Here is a 27,793-nt window from a genome sequence, read left to right as displayed (position 1 = left end):
TGTAGTAGAGTGCTACAGGCTGTGGGGTGCTAATGAGATCTGGTGGCATATGTGCTTATGTGGACCACCGTATACACCCTGGTTATGTAATTCCATTCACTCACTCACCACCTTTGTGGTGTTTCTTCACAAAATGATTTTTGTGTTTACTCATTTATGTTCTTGGATTTGGATTATAGTACATTCAATTAAGAATAAAACATCAATATATTTTGCTAGGCTTTCATAGGATATATAATACTAGTACAATATATACAATTGTTGAAAATGTAATTGACTCTTAAATTTATGTAAGTCCAATCAATTTATTACAACAATACCATAAGTACAGGTTGCCTGCTAGAGAATGTGGCTTTTCCCAAATGTGAACAGTAGCTACAAATAAGTTAAACATGTACTTAAAAGTAAAGATAAATGTTTTTGTCAAATTATTGGCTTGCATTTGTTTTTCTCAAAAATCTGTTTTATATTCAATCTTTTATTCAGATTCAAATTCATTTTTACTGTTGAAATGTCCATAATATTAATGAATTATAAATTTACCTTCTAACATTCCTTACTATTACAAGGTTATGACATATTTCACCAACACTGCAGTACTTCAGGTATACATTCTTTTTACTGCATGTAAAAGGTAAAATTACAAAACTAGTAATAAAACAAAATTATTTTGAATTCAATGACAGGTACTATATTCAACATGAAGGCTTGGCTATAGGCTCCCCATTATCAAATATAATACCTAAAATATATCAGAACGACTTTAAAAATAAATTTATAATGAATAATAGTAACAAATTTAGAGATAAAATAAATAGTTCACTACTTCAAGTACATGAACGATGCAATATTTTTGTATGATAATATAACAATTGACAGATTGAATTCTCTACCAAGGGTAGGTAAAATTGAAGAACCCAATACCTGAGACAATCAATAAACTATTGTAATGCCAATTTTAAACAGAAAACCTCTTTTAGTCATGCAGGAATGAGCTTTACCAATGAACAAATGATAAGAACGTAGAAGTCAAGTGCGTCTCAGAATCAACTGTAAATCGAGTTACCTTTTACTGTAATAAACAATATATTAGAATATGCATATAAATATAGCATATTCCATCAAACAAGTGCTACAAAAAACAAGACATGTATTATACATTTTCTTTTTTAGCAATATATTTATCATATTACAAAATTTAATCTAATAAATGTATGTATGTTATCTTTTGAAACCAAAAGTAAAACATTAACATTTTGTTACATACCATACCCCTCATACCCCTACAGCAAAATGCTGCAAAAAATATTTTTTTAGATATTTCCTTTGCTTGGGGAAAGTATGTTTGGAACATTCATGTCCCAACATTTATCTCCTACATCTACTACTTGATGTAGGCTAAAACTAGTCTGCAACTGTCTTCTGTGTGGTACTTATCGATCATAAATGTAATTTGTAATCATAAAATACTGTTCCATGTCCATCTAACCTCACTTTGTGTCACTTAAGTCAGTGTTGTATTAACCTGTTCATTGTTCATTGTGTTGCAAGATTTCAGCAATGTCAGTTAAACGTAAACGTCTTGTTCCCAGATTATCTGATAAACTTAAAATTCTAGATTGATTAAAAAAAAGCACAAGTGGATCAAGATTAGCTTGGGAGTTTGGCGTCAGAAATTCAACATTTTATAGCTTCCATTGGTTTGGCTGAAGCGATTTAAATCTGGGCATGGGGTTAGAGAGCTAGACATTCAAGGGGAAAAACTGTCAGCTGACACTGATGCTGCTGAAAAGTTCAAAGAATTATTTAAGAGTTTGCTTGTTGACGAAGGATATAAGGACAATAACGTCTACAATGCAGATGAAACTGGGTTATATTGGAAGAAAATGCTGATCAAATCCCTTGTTTTAAAAAAAGAAATGGCAGCGTCTGGATTTAAAGCCAGCGAGTTCCGCATTATAGCTATGCGGAAACACGGGTGCACATAGGCTACTTTCCGTAGAGTACTAATTCACCATAAAGAATGTAAAACACTCCTTAAACATACAAAGATACTAACTTAAAGGAAACACTCCTTAAACATACAAAGATACTAACTTAAAGGATGCAGTTTGCATGGCTCCAGCCGCGTGGGCTAATCTCAAGGAGATTACCTAAAAAAAAGCCTGAAACAAGCTTTGCCCAACATTTGACTCTGAAACTAGACCTAAACCTGAAAAACCCAGAAATGACACCTTTGTTTGAGAAGTAGTTTAAATATTGAAAGAGTCTTCAGGATTTGAAGAATGTAACCAAGAAAACATTCATGAATGGCTAGAGAGTGATGAAAATGATCCTGGCTATGAAATGTTGACTGATGACAAAGTAATAGCCTAAAGATGGCATTGATGAAAACAATGATCAAGATGATGACGTCTCGGTTGAAAAAGATCCAACCATCGAGAAGAAGCCTTTGAGACTGGCATTAAATGGTTTGAACAGCAAGATGAATGTGGTGCTATGCAGCTGCTGTCTTTAAAACGCCTGTGAGACTTAGCGGCAAAAGAAACTGGTGTCAAAGCTTAAGCAAACATGTTTAACTTTTTCTTTTAGGTTAATTTTGTACTGTTTTATCATAGTATCTAATTTAGGTTGATTTTGTACCGTTCCTATTTTATCTTATTTTAAGTAAATTTTGTACTGTTTCTACGATATAAGTAACTAAGCCAAAATTGTATCTACTTTATATGCAATCCCTACTTTATGTGTTACCTTCACATACTATTTTATACTTTCATGTGATATTAACAGGTGCTATTGTATGTTCTAGTCCAAAAATGTGTTTTTTTTTTCTGTCCCACCCATTTTCCTACCCTAAAAAACTAAGTTTTTTACGTTTTTTTGATCAATTGTTCGATGTATCAGTTTATTACATTCAGAACTTCTGCCTCATACTTCTTTTTTTTTTCTTTTCCTTTGGGGCGGCCTACTGACATGCACTTAAGCCTCAAGGGCTTTTTGCGCACCCCGGAAACACACCATGAGGCCCACCAGTCTACAATTTCAGCAGTTCCACAACATCGCCGAAAACAACCTATCAGGTCCTCCTGGGAAAATTCACCACCCCTGTCCAAACTACCAAAGATGGCATACCGCTCCCTTGCTATTGCGGGGCAATCAAAGAGCAGGTGCTCAGCAGTTTCCTCCTGCTCATTACACCTTCTACAGAGCGGATCCTCCTGAAGGATGCCGACTCTGTGAAGATGCTTCCTTAGGTGACCATGCCCCGTAATGAGACCAATAACCTGAGAAGACATTGGTCTATTTAATGAGAGAAGGTCCGAAGCCACCCTGGAGGAAGGTGACTGTAGTACTCATTCTCAAGCCCGGATGCAACCTCCACCTTCTCTCATGCTCCGCGTGAATCCATTTCGAGACAACCCTAGAGGATTCACACCTTGGAACACTGCAGAACGGTTGAGGGCCCGTCATAATTGTCGCTGAGTCCCGGTTGGCCAGGGCATCAGCTCTTTCGTTCCCAAGAATCCCCTCATGACCAGGAACCCAACAAACGGTCACATTGTTGATTCTGGCAAGGGAGGAAACGGTCTGATAGCAATCCCAAACCAGTTTGGATTTGATCATGCAAGTGTCCAGCGCCATCAGCGCCGCCTGACTGTCCGTGAAAATATTAATCGTATTGCTCCTATATCGCAGACGAAGATTCTCATGAGCACATTCCATAATAGCTGCGACCTCCGCTTGAAAAACTGTCGGATACGGACCCATAGGGACCACCAGCTCCCTGCATGGTCTCACTCCCAGAATTCCAGTGCCTGTGCCGCTTTTTGTTTTAGAGACGTCTGTGAACCATTCGAGCTCCGCTGGTGGAAGAGGTTTCCTTCCCTCTGACCAATCATCCCTAGAGGGTACAGCAATCCTAAAGGGTTTGTCAAAGGAAAACTATTGTGGTATCTGATCAGAGATCATGTGCAGAGCATCCTCCTGTATCAGGGTGCTAATTCTACAGTGCCCACCACTACAGCCCGACCAGAGTCCCATCTGCTGAAGACAGTAGGCACTCCTCCTGGCCATAGCCCGAATGACAATGTCCAGGCAACAGTCCAGAGCCGCGCCTGGCTCACAAGGAAAAGCCCCAGTGATAGCAAGGCAGGCCATCCTTTGGATACCCACCAGACGAGCTACCACCATCTTGGCCTCCGTTTTTGGCCACCTGATGACAGCTCCATACATTAGTGCAGGTCTGACCGTGGAAACATAAAGCCAGTACAAGAGCATCGGCTTCAGTCCCCAGGGCCCACCTATCACACGTCTGCATTGCATTAGAGACCATTTCTCCCTGGCAATGACCCTTTCTAGATGAGGTCCCCACTTTAGAACCCTATCTAGGATCACGCCCAGGTACTTGACCTCAGACTTCAGCTCAATGGAAGAGCCTTTGAATAAAAAGGAACCAATGCCCTCCATATGTCGCCTCCTGGTAAAGGCAACCACAGCAGCCTTGGTGGGGCTGACAGTGAGGCCAACCTCATCGCACCAATTTCCCACCATGTTCAGAGCTGCATTGGTCAGTTCCGTGATTGTTGTGTTGAACTTTGCCACTCACAAGAATCACAATATCATCTGCGTACGCCTGTGCAAAGACACCGCTACTATTCAAAGAATTTTGCAGGTCGTCCACAACCAGGTTCCACAGAAGAGGAGAGAGGACGCCACCCTACGGACAGCCCCTCATAGTCTTCGTACTAACACTTGCTCCCATGAGGGTTGTGACAACCACCCTGTCCGTGAGCAAGGCCCTTATCCAGTCACACACCTGACCATCAATACCACGTCTTGAGACCGCATTGATAATCGCCTGAGTGGCTGTGTTGTCAAAGGCTCCTTCGATGTCTAGAAAGACACCTATGGCTACCTCTTTTGTCACCAGCGTCTTCTCAATCCTGCATACCAATTGATGCAGGGCCGAGTCGCATGACCTTCCTGGAGTGTATGCCTCATACTTATGATGAATCTGTTTAATTTTGGGTTTTACATGTTTGCAGTGGAAAGGTCCTCCAGAGACCTTAATGGACTCAAAACTGAAGTGTGTATTTGAGATGCCAGTGGAGGAGAACACCGTGAGTGCTACAAGCCAGGAGACAAGCAACGCTGTAGAGGACAAGACAAAACGTGTTGGGGACTCAGTAAGTGATAATGTTCTTTGTTGTATAGCTAACTATGTTACAGCCTGTATAGATCATTTAAGATTAGACCTTCCTTAAGCAAATTCGTTGTTGAAGCAGTAAAGAAAAGTTTTCAGTACTGAGTGTCATCATAATTAACAGACCAAAAACACATGTGCGTGCGCTCACACACACAAACACATATATGCATGCGCACAGACAAATGCACAGGTAAAGAATTAAAAGATTTATAAAATGTTAATGGTACAGCTCAAGAGTGGGACTGAAACTATGACTAAGTTACTTTATCATGGCTGTTATTGTGATCGTTGTTGTCTGATGGTCAAGGGTCTGTTGATTAAGATTAGTCATTCTTTCCTTGGTAGTATATGCCAGTAGGTGTTTAACCCTTTGCATGCCAACGTACCGGTATTACGGCCGTCGGCTACTCAACTGAAAATCGCCAACGGCCGTAATATAGGTACGTCACGTTTTTCGCCTGTAATTTTCTTATAGTTCATCTTATTGCCGCGAAATTTTGACTAATCGATAGTCGATTAGTTGCTTTGCAACCACAAAGTAGTTAATTCCTTTATGGACTGTTTGTTTGGTCGTATTTTGAGCTTCGTAGCTGTTGAATTGTTTGGTCGAGTTTGAGGTTAGGTTCGTGTTGCTATGCGTTGTTTACGTTTGTAATTCTCTCATTACTTTTGTTGTTTGGGCATTTTTACTATGCCCCTTTTATTAGATTCATTGGTACTTTGGAATTATACAGACCACACCCAGACATGAATCGTTATTTGACATTTAGCTTCAACTGATTAATAGATTAGCGTAGAACAATATTTCGTCGATATAAAACAGGAATTGTCTTATCGCAAACCCCTCCCCATCCTCAGACAGTTGACATTTAGCTTCTACTGATTACTAGATTAGCGTAGAACAATATTTCGTCAGTATAAAACAGGAATTGTCTTATCGCAAACCCCTCCCCATCCTCAGACAGAGGTCAAAGTCGAGCGGTGTAGTAGATAACGTGATTGCAGAGTCTCGCCGCCCGTTCGCTTTGTTGTACTTTCGTATTTTACCCCTACATTTCTCCAAACACAAAAATTCAACAAAAACAAACATTACCAAACAAAAACTAAACTCTTTATTGAAAAAAAACACACAAAACTTGTTATTATTCTTGATCAAACTCCGCCACCCAAAATGCGAGTGCCTCCGGCCGAAGGTGCTTCCGAAGCTCGCGCTGATGTCAACGAAAGAAAAACATCCCTCGAGATAGTATCTATCAGTAAATATAATTCTAGAGGGGCTGATCAGGAATATAAATTGAATTGTAATGGAAAGGCAATTATGTACCGTGCAAAAAACTTAAATAATCATGTGATGCCGCGCGGCCTGCCGTAATCGGGATTCTCGAGAAAGATAAGATAACAGCGACCACAATACCGATCACAATACCTGGAAATGCTTGTTTATTGATGGAATGTTAGTTCTGTTACTCAAATACATCGTTTTATAATGTTCTAAGTTCATTGAAAAAAGTTTAAGCGAATCTGACCTCATTAACAATTGATAATCTTTGTAAGTTTGTAATTTTGTAATTAAAAAGTTGTTTTTTCGTTCTACAATGTTTGTTTATAATATATCTATAAATTTATATTTTTGTGTTCTTCATACTGGTGTGGTTAATATAATCCCAAAGTACCGATTTGTATAGTGTCAAATATTGATTTGTGAATATAGTGTAACATTACATACAACGTCCATGCAAATTACAAAAACTGTGCCCGTGTCACATTTAGTGAAAAAAATCATAACTGGACTTCTATATAAGGTAGGCTTTTGAAATTTTGTAATCAGGTTAAGGGTTAGATATAGTTTACTAGGATATAACAGGAAATCAGCATACATTTTTTTTAAACCACTTATTTGTGCTAAAAAAATGTTTTTTGGAAATTTTAAACTTTTTTTTCTTAATTTTTAACTTTTTTATAAGTTTAAATTACATTTATGCAACTAAAATTTACCAACAGAACAAGGGCATTTCATAAGCAAAATAATGGTAAAAAAACATCAATATCTGTTAAAAAATAAAAAAAGTTATAATACATTTAGTGAAAGCTTGCAAAACTGCTGAAAATGCCCTTGGCGTTTCTGGGTAGTACTTTTGGAAAATGGGCTGGCATGCAAAGGGTTAAGATGGAATTTGACTTGAAGCAAAATTCTCATTCAGTACACAAATTTTTGTTTCTTCACATTTAAGAAAAGGTATATCTCAAATCCCTCCAACATGCCCCATTTCCAAACCTTTGAAGATATATATATAAACATTTCAAGTACATCATTAATACAAGGTAGGAGAACTCTAGACCATGTGTTTGTGAAACAGACTGCTCCAAGTTTCGAGGTTTGGGCACTGTCTCAACTGCATCCTAATGAGAAATAGTTTATCTCATTGTTCAAAAAGCTGCCTTGCCATAACTAGCACCAAAATTACTGAATCATGCTAGGAAGACTACTGTTTCTACGGACCTCCCTTGTTTGAAGGTAATGGGCATATCCGTGAGGACATCCTGGCCATACAAGGGTTTAACCCCATACCTTGAGTCATTCATTCTTGATGTGACCCCCCCCCCCTCTGAAGACTTCGCTAACACGCAAACCCATGAAGGGACAAGCACTATTAATTGCTCATCTAGAAATGTAGTTTCATTCAAATTTTAAACCTAGAACTCAATTCGATCTCTAGATATCCTCTCAATAGGCTTTGCTAACATTCAGCCCATTCCATGGTAATTTTACACAATTACCAAATTCAATTTTGCCTATGTATAAATTAAGTAATCCAAATTTCAAGCTTATAGCACAATTACATGTAGAAGTATCCCCCTGAGTAATAGGCTTTGCTAACTCTCAGCCAAATCCCTTAGATTGATATGCATTTAATCTTGTCTATATAAAAATGAAGCTTGATAGAACGTTTAAGTCTGTGGCACATTTGTTCTCGAGATATCTTGAGGAAGACAGATAGACAGAAGACCAATTTTTACAGACTACTGAGTGGTAGGAAAATGTGCAGAATTCCAAATATACATCTTATTCTGTTCTTGAAATATTCTACAGAAAGTTAGGTTTCACAAATGCTCAGCCGAATTTCGTGGACAAACATGCACCATCATCGAACTCAATCTTGCCTATGTAAAAATTAAGTTTCATTCAAATTTCAATTGTATAATTAAATTCAATATCGAGATATACCCTTGTATAACACTCAGGAAGGCTTTGCTAACGGTCAGCCAAATCCTATTGTATATGCACTTAAACAAGGTGGCCACCCGACCGGGAAAACCTGGAATAAGCCGGGAATCTTCAACAGTTTTTTTTGTCTCCAAGAACTTATAAAACCAAGACATAATTTGACAGCCCCTTGAATGACATGAATCGTGAAATTTTGAATGAAGGTTGATATTTATTCGTGAGCTTCATCTGAGGGTTACCTCCACTAGTGTAGTGGAGTATATTTTGGTTAGTTCTACTCCTGTGCCGCCGCAAGCCACCCCTCCTCCCTAAAAAACACGTAACAGTGCATTGGACAATTTAAAATTGGCTGACCGATCGTTCCGAATTTCAGCACTAACAAGCTGTATGCATTAAGCGGTATTGAATGCGATACAAACGGGTTTTTTGTATTAAGTATTTGTTATCGAAGTGGAGTCTCTGGACGATGTTGTACAACTCTTATTCTTGAGTGATAATAGTATTTTGACAAGGCGTGTATTAGATAGCACAGGCCTGATAAAATAACTTTTGAAGAAGAAATTAGTGGGTAAGCACCAAGAAGGGCGTGTTTGTGTCTGACATGTTGCACAGCAATAACAGAAAGAGCTGAGGGATGAGCAGCATTAAATATAATTCTATTCAGGGACGACTAAAACGCTTTTGTGCTTTCCATATGGAGAATGTAGATTGTATAACCAAATTAACAAACTACTGTAGTTTAACAAATAATATTTTAGCTATAATCAGTATTTTTTATATTTATTTTGACGCATCATCGAGAGTCTGCTCCATCTTGTAAAAACGGTTGGCTGGACACAAATTACGCAAACTGGTGAAACGTGTTTTTGTAGTTTGTGTATAGAATCTATTTAAAAACATAGTAACAAAATACCGTGATTTATAAATAATATTTAAATTTGTCTTGGTATTTCTCTGTCTATATTTATCAAGGCTATCATATCTGTTGGTTCTATGCGCTATCTTGGTTCTATAGGCGATAGCGATAAATCGTAACCAAATTTCTCGCATTTCTTGCAAATGGTTATGATAAACTGTCACCGTTGCACTCGACGTAAGGGCTAAATACAGTATTACAGTTGTTTATTTGACTTGAAAATAGACTAAAAAATCAGAAATTTTCGACTGGGAAAACCGAGAAAAATCCGGGAATTTGAAAAGAGGTTTTGAGTGGCCACCCTGTTAAATGTTGCCTATGTAGAAAAGAAACTTTATAAAACATTTTTAAGTGTATAGCGCATTTCATTCTCGAGATATCCTGTGGAAGACAGACAGATAGAAAACCAATTTTGGAGAATGGTAGGATAATTCAAAATCTACAGCTCAGTCTGTTCTTAAAATATCCTGTGGAAAGTTAGGTTTCACGAATACTTAGCCAAATCCCGTGTAGGAAATGTACAATCAACTCAATTTTTTTAAATGCAGTATGGACAGATTTACAGATGTGAATATTTTCTAGTGATAGACTTTTCGAATGCTCAACCAATTTTCATTGCATGCTCACAATTCACTAGATGTTCTGCAAATGGTGATCCTTGTTAAGCTTTTCAGTTAGGTAAATGTTTGCTGTAACATGTTCTGAAACTATGCCCTGTTTGATCAATGTAAGCATTAAGAGCAGTAGCTTTTTAAAGTATAGCTTAACTAAAGAGCTAACAACATTTTTTGGATTTTCTGACTAAAAGTATGTGGTAAGTGTATAATAACATAATATTTAAAATTTCACCTGCATTTCACAACATTGTCTGTTTTAGCCAAGTGTTGCCCATGATGGAGATTTGGTGAAAGCTGCCAAAGAGGTGAAACATCTCAGGGAAGAGGAGAGTTCTTTGAGGCAAGAGAATCTCCAACTTAAGGTAGTGTGTCGGTCTTCTTTTTTTCAATTTTTATTTAACACTAAAAGTGATGTGTGTATGTTCATTGGTACAACAGGAACTCTTGTACAATATGCAGATGATATGACTCTCTGTTTGAACTCATATTCAACAGAAGAACTGGAAAAGGTTGCTTTCATTTAACTCAATAGTTTAATCCAATACCTTATGAGCTTAATCTCATTACAAATGTACCAAAAATATCATTCATTTAATTTTGCTTGAAACAAACAGGCTCAGATTTTAGTCCAGTAATCATGTTGGGTAAGACTGATGTCGAGTTATTTGGCATATACCTTGATTAGGGTGTTGACATAGGATAATATTGTAGTTTTTTTTTTAATCCTGAGACGATTTTCCCCGCACTTATTCCTAAAAGAACCTTTGCACCTCCCTTACTTATATTTGTGTCCTCAGAATCTGAGACTTTTACAGAAGCCGATCAGATTTGAGGGCTCCTGTTCTCTGATGTCTTTGTGGCTGAGGAGATATGCATCTAGGAATCTTTTCCGGATTTTGATATGGCAGGACATTTTAGCCAAACATGCTCCGCTGATTCCTCCCTGTCTCCTCAGAGTCTGCATTCATCAGTCAGGCTAAGGCCCACCCTCATAAGATGTTTTATAAGGGGTCCATGTTCTGTCAATATCCCTAATATCATTCTTATATCCTCCTTACTCTGATCTAGGATAGATGTCCACCCTTTAGCATAAGGAGAGGTAAATATTTTTGATTGTCTTAATCCTGAGGCCCTACTCCAATTAAAGTCTCTTATCTTCTTTTTCTCTATCTTTTACAAGAGCTTTCCTAAACGATTAGAATTTTTCTCCTAATTGGCTCTTTGGCTGGACTATTAAAGTTATTTGTTTTCTACATGGTGTAATGTTGTGTATGAAATTAAACATATTATTTAAATTGAAGTCATGACTGAATGGAAGATATAGGTAATAGGTAGAGAGTTTTAGTCTATTGTAATGATCAAATTACGTTTGTGAATACAATGTATATTGTTTGAAATCAATAAAAGATGGTTGATGTTCCTGTAGTAGCTTAATATTTAGATCTATGGGTGTATTTATTTTAATAATTATTTGAACCTTAATCAATGCTCAAAAATGTATACATGGTTTTCTTCATAATGCGTTGTATACAGAAATGAGAAGCTAAAAAGTTTCCACACAAGTGGATAAGAGCTTAAAAAATGGCAAAAAAAAAGTTTTTGACGAGAAACTGAAAGGATGACCGACAGTGATAATTTTGTTAATTTGGTGCAGGAAGTGAATGATAAAATGAGGATAAACATACTTTTCACAATGTTTCATTATCGGAGGAGTTTCCTCGTGTGCTCTCTATGACATTTTTATTGAGCGTTAATACCAAGATCACTATGCTGCATGATAATGCTCCCTGTCCATATTTGAAAAACTAATTCTAAATCTCATCACAACATTTATTTGGAAACCATTTTATAATCCTCCATACTGCCCCAGTCTAGCACCCAGTGATAGTCATGTGTTTTTTCAACTGAAGAGGCATCTTGAAGGTCAGCACAGCAATGATGACAATTGGGTTAAACAATCATGTTGCAGTCGCTGTTATATCAAGCAGCAAACTTTTATGTTGACTGTAGTAAAAAGATTGTTTTTACATAAGTACCCATTGACTACCAATTAAAAAAAATTACTTACCCTCAGGTACCAAATTAATTTTTAATTATGTAATGGAAATCATGTGTGGGTGCTTAGGGTAGGCCTAAATTAAAAATATTAAATGGCCATATAACATATTAAAATTATATTATTTATCTTATATTTTAAGTATTTAGTATCAAGTATTAAATTATGACATTGCTTTGATAAACCTTAGTTCTCTATTTAGTTAGAAGATTTAATTCTGCAAATTTTGGTACCAAAAACGTATCTGAAAGAAAAATTATTACACAAAAACATGAGACTAAAAAATAGCAGTTTTAAGAGACAATAACTTTTTCTTCCAGATTAAAGGGATTAAGACTACACACCAGAGAAGGTGAGAGATATTTGCAAGTTCACCTGATTGATCTTGCTGAAGTCTTAAAATTGTTCACGTCTGAAAAAGACTTTAAAGACCTGTCCTTGAACTGACACATGAAAAGATTATAACAGAATATAACAATAACAAATGTCTAAAATAGTATTGTAAAAATGTACTTTCAAATCATCCGTCATCACTAATACATTTTATACAAAGAACTTCACATTATTATTGCTACATAATTAAAACTGAGGTATTCCATATTATTTAAATAATTTCTTGATTTTTGTACAGTGATGTTATGTATTTAAAACTATTATGTTATATAGTTTTAAATGGATTTAAAACTACACATGGATTTGGTATCAATTGAAAGCTCTTTAACTCTAGATGAGCCTTTTTTGGATTTGAAATATGTACTACTATACGGCTCTGCCCCACATGCTTCCAAAGTTCCAATGTTAATCTTATGGGAGTATTTTTGATTTGTTTAAAAAAGCTGATTACTAAAACACGTCTAGGTAGTTATTCCCAATCCACTAATCACCTAGATATGAGCTGATTGGTTGTAACACCTTAAACATGTGTAATAATACACTTGACTGATTCTACAGAAATACAATTTAACCTCAACGTTAATGTGAGTTTGATACTTCATAAGCAAATATGGTTGTATGGTACAATATTGTCAACTGTTTGACCAAGAACATCAGAAGCCATATAGTCTTCCCCACATCAAATTGAGAAATCTAGTTGATTTTGTGCAATTCTCTCTTTATTATTACAAACATCATTTATATTACATAAATTTATAAACAATTAATATAGGAGTGATCTGGCAAATTATCTCACAACTGTCTAGACTATTAGCACTATGAAGCTAGAGTTCAAATAAGTCGAAATACCCTAGAACTAAAGTTGTGTCAATACTTGTGAAACTTACATTATTATGTATGCATATATAAATTGGCTTACAACAATCATTTTTATTTTATGGGATCCTTTGTTTGATCAGATGCATAATTTTGGAGGAGCTTTTATTGCAAATACACTTTAAATTTTTATTTTAAATCTATTTTATAATTTCTGTAGTAAAACCCCCCCTTTGTCCATCAAACATTTGGAAGTCCTTTTGCTAAATGAAATAGAAATTTCAGGTTGGAAAAATATATTGGCATGATGAGTAAGAGGGTCAGGAAAAAATTAAAAAATCAAGTATTACTAACATATATTACCAAAATTAGGAATGTTATATTTTTTTATGATGTTTATTGGATTATATTTCCAGGGCAATATATATGGAAGATAATATAGTATGAATACTCTAACTTTACTACAGATTACTTTGTGTCATGCACAGTTATGGGTGAATTTATGGGGTTTCGAAGAGGTGCACCGCGTCCCTAATATTTTTACGTAAATTTTTCCAATAACCCATGAGAAAGACGCATATAATAAACAATCAGTGCTATTGGAAGTGTATTATTATGCTAATACTAAGTGTGCAAGTATCGGAGCATTAATATAAAATACTAGTGCTGAACAAAATAAATAAAAAATAGTTGGTCTGAAAAAAATTACAGCTGTTGACTCTGCCATGTCTCTATATCTTGGAGGCAGTTTTGTTCTGTAAGTCAAAATGTGCCCTGACTAGGGGCCGTGACGTGCATGAATATGAAACGAGAGGCAGAGACAACTACCGTACTGGGTAACACAGAACGGTGGTTTATGAACACCTGCCCTCGCAGGCAGGTGTCCGTTTCATCAACAGTTTGCCTGATTCCATGAAAAACGTACAAACGCCCAAGACGTTAAAAACTCATCTGAAGCGCTTTTTAGCGTCTAAAGCATTCTATAGCGTCGACGAGTTTTTGAATTATAGTTGGGGGATCTCCAATCTAGAAGACTGACACTGGCGTTGGCGGTGGAGAGAATTGGCGAGTAAGTGGTATGGATGAATGTGGTATTGTGAACGAATGTAAAAATTATAGATTTATCCCGTATGACTTTCGCCACATTATTGTATTATTATCAACTGCAATAAAAGACTTGACTTTGACATGATTACATCCCCAAAGATCACAACCTAAATCCGCCCATGTGCACAGTTGATACATGTAATCAACTATTTTAGAATTGAACTATAAAAACTTAAATATTTTATATTACTCCTTTTAAATAAAATTTGTGCAACAATATTTTATTTTTTCTTTTGTAATCACTAGTTGTTTACTGTTGCAGGAACAACTCATGAGACTGCGTTTGAATCACCAACTGAGCAGCCCACCCCCTGCCCCCTCCTCCCCTTCCCTGGCTATTGCCCCTGCTCAGGGCTTTTCCCCACTCCTGATCATCACAGCCATAGCCATGGCTATTGTCGGCATTATTCTCGGCAAGTACATACTCTGAACCACCTCCCCACTTCTCACTTTCTCGTGTAAAGTAGACGACACAAGCTTCCCCACGTTCTCTTTGACTTCTTTTAAATTGGTTCTCGTGTATAAACAAACTGACGTTCGGTCCAGAGGCCACAAGTGACAGAATGCAAATTAGGCTTAATCGTGTTCTTCAGGCTTATTTTGTGTTTGTACATAATTCTTGTAATGTGTTGTAAATGGAAAGTTAAGGGTTCGGTCTAGTTTATTGTTAAAAATTTCTAGTTTATAACTTCTGCATTATTTTAAGTCTATTGGCACTGTAAGATTATTATTGAGATTGTTTTGTGTTTTATTTATAACTCTAAAGATTCAACTTGAGGTACTACTATACATCGAGCTATTACTGTAATGCAATTTAAATTTTTCTTGTTTTTTCTATTTTTAATCTGTTTTGTGTTGAATGAAGTTTTTGTTAACGACATGGTATTATTACTATTATTATTGTCCATGATATGTTGTTTTAATAGTTTAAATGATACCCGAGGCCTAACATAATCTCTGCATTTAAGTAATTTCTTGTTTCTGAAATTTTGTTTACAAACAAAACGGAAGCAAAAGCATTTCCATGTAGTGAGATTGCATAAGATATTTGATAGCATAAAAATTATTGGTTACACTGTTTGCAAAAAAAATATTCGTCAGCTCTTATATAATGTTCCTTATGTAAAATGAAAATTTGTTTTATCAAATGTATACATACATTGAATACATTACAGTACAGATGTAAGTTATGTTTTATTTCAAACCTTTCTCTTTAATATTTCATCTAATTTTATTTCAAAATGTTGTATGATATTTATTTTAAATTTTTTTATGAAAGTAGTATTTATTTTTCCTCTTTTTTTACAAGCATGGCAAATTTTGTAAATTACAACAAAGTCTTGATAGCTACACCTCTGTTTTTCACAAAGTTCTTCAAAGAAAGTGAATTTTCAAAGAGGTGGTTTTTATCATTGGCGTAGTTGATAACAACTTTTAATGGGAAGGCAATGGGTGAAGTGAATAACAAGAAATAAACCTTCGCAGCAACTACTACATAATTAATAGCATTTTATTAAAACATAGTGAATAAACATCTGCTATCACTACATGGTTACCACTACAGGCTGTCCAGAACAGATGGTAGTCATTACCATCCTCTACACCCTAACAGTTAGTCTACTTTTATGGACTCCTGATTCTCTCCACTAGCCGTGCGACAAGATAAGCACTTTTGAGGACTCACTGAGCCATGCAGTAAGATAAGCACCTTTATGGATTCCTGACTCTCCATGATCAGTGCAGTAATATAAACTTGAAGGCTCAATTGCCCAATGAGATGTAATGCTTGAATCTTTTGATGATTTTGTCCAGTAATGAAGCTGGAGACCCTCATGGTACTCTGAAAAAGAACTCTGTAAACAGAACACTATTTGTTCGTCTTTTAACAGAACACACAGTCATTGTAACTCATTGAAAAGTAAAAATTCCAAGTGTAATAGCTTTCAAAGTCATGAACTCCAACATCTTCAACTAAAAATCCTGTTTTACCCACATTGCTTAAAATATTCCATTTTATGGTTAAAAACCTTTTCTCATGTCCTGTAACTTTCAGGCAAAAACTTACCAGTTAAAAAATTGATACATTCTTCCTCAAACCGTAAAACTTGTTTATCAGTGACATACCAAAGCTCATTATACAACTTACCTGTTTATAAATGTATAAACATTACTCTAACGCTGAATGGTCTTTGTTTCAAGTCTGTACAAATACGAAGTAGATATTACAGAAATATAGCAAGTACTATACTTTCTTCTAAGTGGCGGCCTATTGCCATGCACTTAAGCCTCAAAGGCCTTTAGCACACCTCCAAAGTATATCATGAGATCAGTCAGTTACCACTTTCAGCAGTTCTTTAAACCGCTGAAAACAACTGATCAGGGTCTCTTGGAGAAATTTACCACCCTTGTCCAGACTACCTAAGATGATATACCATTCCCTTGCTATTGGAGAGCATAGAGCAGGTGTTCAGCAGTTTCCTCCTGTCCCTCACATAATCTACAAGTGGATCCTCCTAGAAGATACTGACTGAAGATGCATCCTCAGGTGCTCATATCCCATAATTAACTTAAGAAGACACCGATCTGCCTAAGGAGAGAATATCAGATGCCACCCTTGAGGAAGCTGACCTATTTTCAGACCAGATGCAATCTTCAACCTTATCTCATGTTTAGTATGAACCCAGTTCAAGGCAGTCCTAAAGGATTCACTAGAAACACCACAGAACGGTTGAGGCCTCATCAAGACCTTGATGCAGAGCCTGTTAGCCAAGGTATTAGATCTTTCATTCCCAAAGACACTATCATGGCTAGAAACCCAACGATCAGTCACATCCTTGATTCTGACAAGGGAACAAATAACGTTATAACCTCCCAGACAAGTTTGGAGTTGAATTATAAACAATGGAGTTGTACAAGGTTTTCAACACTGCCTGGCTATATGTGAAAATGCTAATTGTCTCACTCTAACTGCACACGAAGATTCTCACAAGCACATTTCATCATTGCTGTGACTTCTGCCTAAAAAACTGGGACAAGGATACACAGGAACCACCAGTTCCGTGCATGGTCTCTTTGCCACAATCCCAGAGCTTGTGCCACTTTGTTTAAGAGCCTCCCATAAACCTATCCTTCAGTAGCACTTTAATTTTATCCACTGGAAACTTAAGTAATTGTTTCAAAATCAGCGTACCGAACCAAGTACTACATTTTACTCACATAACCCAATATGTCCTATGTGTAGGACAAATTGGAAGTAAAAATGTAATTCCTAAGTTTTCCTAAAATTTTTATGCCAAACAATAATAGTGGTAGTATATTAGGAGAGCAAGGCCAAATTCACTCTCTTTACAGCTGACTTGAAACAAAACATAAACAGGAATTTAAAAAGATTATTCTTACAATTTTATTTTTTTAACATTTTTTTATTACAAAATTAACTTTAGTAAAATTATGTTTATTTATTGGTTAAATAACACTTTTATATGTAAGAAAAAATATAAACCAATTTTATTTGATCAAACTTAAAACATTTAGAGAGAGTTATTTCCAAAAGTAAATTTGTACATTATTTTTTATTTATTATAAAACTGGATTTTGAAACTAATTACTCAATAATAATAAAAATAATGTTTATAATGGGAAAGGGAACAATAAAAACTCTCCTATTATAGGTAAACCGCTTACAAAAAGACACTGGATGATTTGAGTTCACGCAGGGTGGGGTAAATACCCCTCTGACGCTGTGATGCCGCCCTCTCCCAGTATCCCCACCACTTCTCGGCATTTGCTCTATTAGACCATCTGATTGATCCGGCTCAGTCGGTCTCGTTCACTGCTGCGATTCATTCAGTTGAACCAGTCAGTACAGAGTTACTGAGCCTTCCCGCTTGAGCGTGTTATACTGGTCATCGTGTTGACCGAACAAAATGAACAACTGGATGTAATGATCGAGTGAACGTGCTAGTAAAACAGTGTTTGAATAAAGGAAGTAACAGCATATCATACAGTGAATGGATAGATACATATATAAATAAATGTATTATTTCAAGAATCTAGTAAATGCAAATATATCTATACACAACATATAAAAAAATGTAATTGTAAGTTAACAAATACATTACTAAATATTTTAAATGTTAATACTTATAATCAATGGACTTGGTTGATTGATATGACTTTGATTTATCATAAGTAAGGTTATTCGCTACAAATGGGGAGACTCCCTACTCTCCCCATTGAGTTTTATGATTACGGTTTTATTCTTAATCGGTTAGCAGTGAACGAAAGTAACGACTGAACAATTTTGAGGACCTAGTGTAACCTAATGCATAAACTCTATAGATTTAGTTAGTTCCATATAATGCTAAGCTATTTTTCATGGATAAGAGTTTTTAAATGAACTTAATAATAATATTGTAAGTTATAACGATTATTAAAAATAAATATCTGATTTGAAAAAAATATCAAATTTATTTAGTTGGCAGGAAAAAGTGAACGAAACGTTCTAGGGGAACGGGCCTTTTGAAACACTCTGATCCTGATTACTTGTTCACTTGACTGACCTGTTCGAATTGAACAACACATCTCTAATGGCCACTGCCACTGCACAGCTAACCTCAAAACAAAATGCAAGCTTCCTGGATACATCTATGGCTACAATTATCTGTTCAATTAGTATTCTATGCTTAGATTGTGACACTTGTATATGCCTACACAAAAGATTTAATATAGTTATAAAACAGGTAAAGTAGCTGCAGTGTAAACAAAAGCGAGAGATGATCTATACAGCTGATGAAACAGATACAAGAAGGTGCTGGTCCCACTCCCCACCCCAACTCCCTGCCGGAGAGGAGCCCCTCCTGTGCGGTACTGCTCAGAAATTTGCTTCTGCACAGGTTTCTTTACGAGCGGTTGACCTATAGTTCAGTATATGTGCTCTGTAAAACAGCTGATAAGAGAAATGTACTACTATCATAGTGTCTGGTTAAACGTTCTCCCCCCCCTACCTTCTCTAGCACATAATCAAAGAAAAACAATAAAACTCTTAATTAGTCCAGTCAATGTGCTTTGTAAAACAGTTTATAGTAGAAAAATGATTATAAAGATAATTTTTCTCCTGTTGACTTTAAGACAACATTACCATGTAGTGTTTAGTTAAAGCCCCCCTTGTGCTTCGCACTCCATCATCCTCCCTTATACCTGTAGTTGCAAGCTTTTGGTTTACAGTCCAGAGAGCCAAATATGTAATAATCAGTTTGTAAATAATTATTGTACAATTAAGATCTTTAGTTTTATTTTCTTAATTAAGTCCTTTACAATATGTAGATCATAAATAAGATATATGCTGTTCAAACTCAACTCTCAATCAATTTCTTTATTTGTCTTTTCATAGAGAAGTACAAAGGGGTCAAAACAGTTTACAGAATGTAAACTCTAGGTGAAACTATATACATTTTTGTATATATGGAGAGCTTATGAGCTGTGCCACAACCACAGTATTTTTACATGTTTTACAAAATAAAAAATGTATATTTAAGAACATAAAAATGGTTCTCGAAAACACATTTCAACGTTTTTGGCAATTTTACATGAAACTAACAAGTTACAAAAAATAAGTAACATATTAGTGAAGAGTTTATTGAATAAAAGAATACTTGATTGTACCTATCAACCATTATTGATAAATATATGCTGTAAATCAAAAGCCTAAAAACAAGATCCTTAGGCGTGGATGGAATGGGCAGGAAGAGGGATAGGTGCGGGGACTTAGTCAGACACTACATGGTAGTCGGTAAATGGAGAGAAATATCAGTGTTCTAATAAATTTTGTACTATAGAATATTTTACAAAGCATATTGAATGGACTAATTATAGAGTTTTGATTGTTCTTTGTTATTATAGACCACATTTGTTTCAGTATGCCAAATTTTTTTTCTCTAGGTACTTATCACATCAAGAAATAATTCACCATGTTATCTGTGAAATAGACAGAAGATCGACAGCGTACGGGTGATGATGCAGAATTGTTTAGAGTCCATTGGAACCACGTGGTTACTACAGTGTGTAGTGAGGATCAATGATATGATTATGATTTCCACCTGATGCCAATTAATTTAAGGTTGCCTTCTCTAGTATATTAGAGTTTATCTTGGTTATTTCTATCCCTATGTAGTGTTATGTCCCCTATATAAAGATCTGTCTGACAATAAAATCCGGCTGACCAATTGTTTCACTCGACTTAACTAATTGATATCAGTGCTAGAGTCTAGTCTCCTACACTTGCTAAGATGGTACTCGAATGAAGTGGGAATTGCACAATCTTCAACTGAGTATGCTGTTACACAGTGACAGCTGAAATCTGTGTCTGAGGCATTTAAAAACGTCAAAACAGCTTCACTAGGTGGAGTATCTACTCCTTTGCTCTTAGCACAAGTATATCAGTGGGTTCACTTTGTCAGCACGTGGCGACGCAGTTCTGGCACCTGTAGCTTATGCTACCTGGGGAAGGAAGAACCTTCCTTGTCTGGTCGTACTCGAGTGGTCCTCTTGCTCAGTAGGAAGGAGGACCTACTCTATTTTTCAAAACAAGTTTGAAGAAAAGAGTAGATACTCTACACAGTGAAGCTATTTCAACGTTTTGTCTCTCCAGACACAGATACACAGCAGATTTCAGCTGTAACTGTGTTACAGTGTACTCAGTTAAAGATTTTGTACTTCGCACTTTCTTTGATTACCATCTCAGCCAGTGAAGGATTCTACACTCTACTATTAAAACTTTCCTGGTTAAGACGATCTGATAGACTTACAACTAGTTTATCTCTTAATCCTCAAACTGTCAATCAACAATGTTGACCTAAATCGTTTCACAATTGGCAATCAACATTATAGTGTCGATCTGATGACATGCACGTGTTTTGGTAGTTCATACAGAACATAAATCAATACTACCGCCAACTATTTACCATTTCAAACAGAAAGAATTGCTGATTTCAATGGTGAAATTTGTTTTGCTGCTTTGGCAACAGTTACATCATAAATCTTGAAAGACATCTTCATCTAGCCACTTTGAAAATTAGTGATATGTCATAAGTATGGTTTATACCTTGTTATAGCTTTGTTTTAGGCTATATACTATGCTAAATTTTGGAAATGTTTAGTGTAAAAATTATATTTGTTTGTTTTTTTATAATCGAGTCCATAGTAACAAATTTAGCTACATCCCACCACTTCAAAAATTAAAAAAATTTAGAAATTGGTTATTGATTTATTGTTTTGTAGTGCATATAATTCTCTAAGTTATGGCATATTTTGGAAATATTTAGCGGAAGTATTATATTTTGTAAACATTTGAAAATAATCGTAGTCAGAGTCATAAATTTAGCCTTTTGTGAACTATTTGTGGTTTTTACAATATATATAATAATTCTTGGAACCTAGAACTTGAATACCATTATATATTTTCTGAAACTAGTTATAAGAAAAAATTAGCTATCTCAGATTATAATATTATAACACTTTAAAGATCAAGGACTTCACCGGCCTTCAGTATGTGGTGATAGGCAGGAGGAGTGGCAGAATAGCATTATGCGCTGTGTTCCAAAAACATTTCCTATGACTCATCGGCTACAACCTTCTTTCTCGAAATTGTGTTGGTGCAAATAACTCGTCATACTCACTAAAATCAGTTTGTTTTGTGATAGTGCTGAGTGTGGTGGTTGCATGTACTTCATTTGTACTGATAATGTCTGATGAATTAAAGTCATAGGTAGTATAATTCATAATCAGACCCGTGAAATTGTGAGTAATGTTAATAAATATGAAGGAAGAGGCAGACTATCAAACTGTTAATATTTAGATGTAGAACGTAGAACAGTTACTCATTTAGATGACTTTGATAAATGTAGTGAAACTAGTGTTCAATTTTCACATTGAGGAACCTAGAATACGGACTGCAAAACTATTGAGGGAAGCACTAAGGGAAGTAATAAACTTCCAGGACTGTGAGAAAGGTTTGACGTGGATATTAAAAGACATGAGGTTTACTTGGCAAAGGACAGCAAACAATAGGAAATTAATAATAGAAAAACCAGAAATCCGAGAAAAAAGTATAACATATTTAAGGGCATTGAAAAATGACAGGGAGCAAGGAGGATGCCCAATAGTTTATTTAGATGAATCTTACATATTATCGTCTCACATATCAGAATCATTTTATTGTCGTCCAACAATTACAAAATTGTATTGACAAAGTCAAATATGATATTAAAAATATCACTAAGTAGGCCTACAGAGCCTAAAATAAATACAATCTATATCTATGTTAAAATTTTAAAATTGTAAGTCACTAAAATTAGCATTAAAAATCTCATCTACAGAATAAAATGTTTTTCTCTTGAGCCACTCTGCAACAACATTCTTAAAACTACCAACAGAAATTGATCTAGCACTTAATGGTAACTTATTGAATAGCCTAGCTCCGGTTATTGCATAGTTCTGTTGAGTTTTACTTAACCTAGCATATTGCACATCAATTGTATTTTTAATTCTAGTGTTGTGTTCATGGTTAAAGCTTCTAAGATTGAAAGAGTCGAGATTTTCCTTAACAAAAACTAAACTGTGTAATATATATATATATATATATATATATATATATATATATATATATATATATATATATATATATATATATATACATGGAAGCGTGAGTATACCCAGTTCTTCAAAAAATGGCCTACAGGACTCATTGTCACTAATTCCTACTATGCAGCGTATGGCTTTCTTTTGCCACTTAAACACAGTCTTGGCTCCACTAGAGTTGCCCCACAGTAAAACCCCATACAGAAGGTGTACATTAAAGAAAGCGTAATATGCACTAATGACAAGATTAAGACTTGTATACAATTTTAGTTTTTTTAGTAGAAATATTACTCTTGCCAATCTAATACATAAATGGTTTGTATGGATTCCCCAGCTAAGCTTTGAGTCTAAATTGATACCAAGTAGTTTTACAGACTTATTTACAGAATTACGTAAACTAAAGACAATTTCCTCGGTCTTGTTATTATTCACAGTTAATTTATTAGCAGTTATAAGAGATAGGACCTTTCCCTCATATAGCCCATAACGACATCATTTAATTTTGAGTCTCTGTCCGATGATAACAGAGTAGTATCATCAGCATACAAGACAACCTTACCAGGGACAAATTTAGGGAGATCATTAATTGGACAGTAAACAAGAAGGGGCCCAAGACTGAGCCCTGGGGAACCCCGCTTGCCACCCTCTTAAGTCCTGATCTCTGGTCACCTACTTTGACAAGCTGAAGTCTATTGCTCAAATAAGACATAATCAAAGACAAAGCATTGTTCTCCAGACCATAATATTTCAATTTTTGAATGAGTTCATCATGAGGTACAACGTCAAATGCCTTACTTAAATCCAATAACACAACAGCTGTTTCTTCCTTATTTTCAAAGCTATTCAATACATAAGAGACAATATTTTCTACAGCTTTAACAGTTGACAGATTTTTCCTAAACCCATACTGAGATGAAGAAATCAAATTATTGTACTCAAAGTAATATTCCAATTGGTTTTTCACAATAGTCTCTATTAACTTTGATATAACGGGTACTAGGGCAATATGCCGGTAATTGTTTAAATTCATTTTGTCACCCTTCTTATGTATAGGTACTGTTATTGTTATTTTAAGGCACTGTGGATATATTCCATCAGTAAGCACCCAGTTTATCAGCTGTGTTAAAGGATAGATTATAGCATCTAATATTTCCTTTAATACAAAGTTGGAAAGTCATAGACATCTTGTGATCTGGAATTACTTAACCTATACACAGAACTATATACATCTCTACTATTTACAACTGTCCACTTAAAACTAGATAGGCCAGGGGGTTTGATACCTGACGATTTCAACATATCAACAGAACTTGCTACATCTAAAATATCACAGTTATTTTTTAACACATTAACAAGCAATTAATAAAAAAGCTATTAAAATCATCAGCTGTTATTGGGATTTTTTCTTTTGCTTTGTTAGGCACACGACCTGTTTCAGCGTTTATAACTTTCCATGCAGCTTTACATTTATTGTGTGACTCAAAAATAAACTTTTCATTTGCTCTTTTTTTAGCCAAAATAATTTCCTGCCTATACATTTTCTTAAGCCTACCATGAATTGCCATGCACTGAGGATCAGTCCTTCCTTTTTCATGACTTAAGTCTAGCAATAGCCTTATTTCCCTTAGCAGAGGAGTGTACCAGTTCAACTTTAAGCTTTTTGACTTATATCTAGGCCTACTATGGTTAACAAGACTTTTCTTTTTTAGAGGGCATGATTCATTTAAACAATCAGATAAAACTTGCAGAAAAGTTTGAAAAGCTAACTCAACATTAGTTACTGTTAAAAAAATGCTATCCCAGGTTACAGATCTTAACCTATGCTTAAGTCTATCTAGACAAGGTTTGCTCAAAAGCCTATGTGTATCAAATGTACAGTGAATATTTTGAAAAGGTTCAGAAGGTGAGGTTAGGTGTTGCATATTATAATTTAAAAGTAGTGCACAATGGTCAGAAAGATGAGGTTGGATAATTTCACAGGTGAGCATTGAGGGGTGTAGGTTAGTGATAAAAGTATCAAGACAGGAGGTAAGGATGGCTCAAATAAAGAGTTACACTTGCTGATTTACCTGTTGGAAAGCAAGCAACCACAGTGCAGACTACAAGGGCGGATCCAGAGGGGGGGCGCGAGGGGCGCGCGCCCCCCCCCCTCGGTAGTCACAAATTCAAATTTTTGTTTTGTTATATAAAAGATTTAAGCTTTAAAGTAATACTATATTGTTCGTTAGTAAAGGGTGCTTTCATCGGCCCACACTATTCGTGTAATTGGTACTGTCGGTGTTTCAAACATATCATTTTGTACTTAAGATTGTAGATTTAATTCGTGTATGAGTAGAGGGGAGGTGGTAACAGTGCGTATGATCACCGGAAGGGGTGGGGGAACGGTGCGTGCGCATGAGTCGTCCTAGTCCGCCCGCCCCAACGATAGGCCTACACCACACCGCCTACTACGGCCACTCAGTTGATTCAGTGCGTACGTTCGTGAATATCGTGAAGTACCCGTTCGCTTGTGTTTAATAGCTTTTTGAGTGTTTAACAGATTTTTGTGCAATATGGATCGTTATCTTGTTAAAAGACCAAAGTTAGACAGTGAAGTTCCTTCTTCAAATGTTGAGGTTTCCACCCAGCATGAGGTTACAGACGTGCCGCTGCCACCGCACAATCGGCGCCATCATCCTCAATTCACAAGTTAGTATCTCCGAAAACATGTGCTCTTTCGACATCGGGTCTCACAATAACAACATCTCTAAGATGAGTGACCATACTAAGTATAGTATTTTTACTAATCATTGGAAGCCCAAAAAGGACTTTAAGTTTCCTACATCCTCTCATGTAAAACGAGGACGGGAAGAACAACAAAGAAAAGCTAATATTGGCCATTTTGAAAAGTATCCATGGTTAGTTTTTTCAGAAGCTAAGCAAGTGCTATTTTTAATGTAAATTTTTGTGCAGTACTATGCCATCAAAAGTTAGTTGGAGGACAGCATACAGTTTCTTTAAAGAAATTAGTTACTGAACCTCTACAGAAATATGCTAAACTCTCAGGCAAGAGACGGAGATTTAGAAAGTCACGCAGCGACAACAATATCACAAAGATGCTGAAATGACGCCAAACATTTTATATCTGTTTTTTGAAAACCCTGAGGGAGAAATTCTTAATTTGTTAAACGAAAATAGGAAGGCCCAAACCATGCAGAATCGTGCAAGGCTTGTGCCAATAATTAAAAACTATTTTGTTGCATGGTAGGCAGAACAAACCTCTTAGAGGTCATAGGGATGATGGCAGTTTGATTGAAGTTGGAGATGATCCAGTACAAAATGACGGCAATTTCAGGGCACTTTTGCGATTTAGAATAGATAGCGGGGATGTTCAGCTTGAAGATCATTTGAAGTCTGCAGGAGCAAACGCCACTTACATCAGCAAGACAACAGCTAACTGCCTTATAAAATGTTTGTTCTGATGAAAATTTTGGAAGTGATAACTCAACGAGTATCAGAAGCTAAATATTATAGCATAATATTTGACGACATCAACAGATGCGTCTCATACTTCTCAGCTAAGCCTTAGTTTACGTTACCTGTATAACAATGCTATAAGAGAAGACTTTGTAGGTTTTTGTTGATCTCCACGGTACGGGTACGAACTATTCTGATCAAGAAGTTGAACCTGTTATCACGGGGGGAGGTTTTAGGACAGTCTGTGCTGAAATTCATGCAACAGCTTGGTTTGAACATGAATAACTGTGTAGGGATCGGTTGTGATGGATGCTCTGTCAATATGTCTGACATGCGAGGAGCAGTGACAGAAATTAAAAAAATTGCCATAAACAGCACCTTATGTGGCTGCAGTAATCATGCATTGAATTTGGCTATTTCAAAGTGCAATAAAGTCCAAAGCGTGAGAAATGCAGTAGGCACTGTAAAAGAGATTTCTAGATTTTTCACCTCCTCGGCCAAACGGAACTCTATTTTGAAAAAAGTACTGGGACATCAAATGAGAGGATATTGTGAGACCCGTTGGGTAGAACGGCATGAATCAATTTTTGAGTTTACAGAAGGACCTAACAAAAATAGCCGAGGCACTTAAAATTGTCTCAAAGTGGAATGATAGCTCAACAGCAAGCAAAGCAAAATTGCTTATTGTGCTCTATCTCCACTTGCGAGTTTATAATAACTATGCATTGTCTTAGTGAGATATAACGGATGCAACCTGTGTTCTTAGTAAATATCTTCAGTCAGAAACCATAGACTTGTGTTCAGCAAGAGACAAAGTAATGCACACAATAAAAGTACTTCAGAATAAAAGGCAAAATCCTGATCAATTCTTTTTCTCTGATTTTCAATACTGCTGAAAAGACTATGTAGTCTATGGGCATAGAAGTTTCGTATTCCAAGAATTGTGGGACAGCAAGTAAATAGACCAAACTACCCCTCAACGTCCAGTGACAGTCGGGAATGTACAATACAACATTGGAAAAAATCCGCATACATAACAATCCTGGATAACATTATTGCAGATATGACAGATAGATTTTCAAGCGATTCACTGGAGTTGTTATATGCTGAACCTAACCGTTCCGACAAACTTGGACAAAATAGTGGATATGAAATCTAGTTTTGAGCCCATATGTATGAAGTATTGCAGTTTAGTGTCATTGAACAAAAACACACGATGCTACTGAAACTTATGAACGAAGTATGCTCCCTCAAGAACATTTCCTAATTATAATGAATTTAAGACTATAACTAAAGCAATGAAATGTTTTGAAGCATTTAAATGAAAACAGCTACCCTCTTCTAAGGGCTTTGGTACAAATTC

General features: G+C 35.9%; 1 protein-coding gene across 1 annotated transcript in view; it reads left to right on the top strand.

The window, feature by feature from the left end:
• LOC124366157 (vesicle-associated membrane protein/synaptobrevin-binding protein) overlaps positions 1-15,523 on the top strand; it is a 42,552-nt gene extending 27,029 nt beyond the window's left edge. Inside the window, exons 4-6 of the mRNA XM_046822487.1 lie at positions 5,046-5,186; positions 10,226-10,327; positions 14,600-15,523. Of these exons, the coding sequence (XP_046678443.1) occupies positions 5,046-5,186; positions 10,226-10,327; positions 14,600-14,767 (411 nt within the window). The 3' untranslated portion in view covers positions 14,768-15,523. The remainder of the gene's footprint in view (positions 1-5,045; positions 5,187-10,225; positions 10,328-14,599) is intronic.
• The last annotated feature ends 12,270 nt before the right edge of the window (positions 15,524-27,793 follow it).

This window comes from Homalodisca vitripennis, chromosome 1 (genome assembly GCF_021130785.1).
Source record: "Homalodisca vitripennis isolate AUS2020 chromosome 1, UT_GWSS_2.1, whole genome shotgun sequence".
NCBI lineage: Eukaryota > Metazoa > Arthropoda > Insecta > Hemiptera > Cicadellidae > Homalodisca > Homalodisca vitripennis.
Note: the sequence above shows the minus strand (reverse complement) of the source record. Positions and strands in the feature narration are given on the sequence as shown.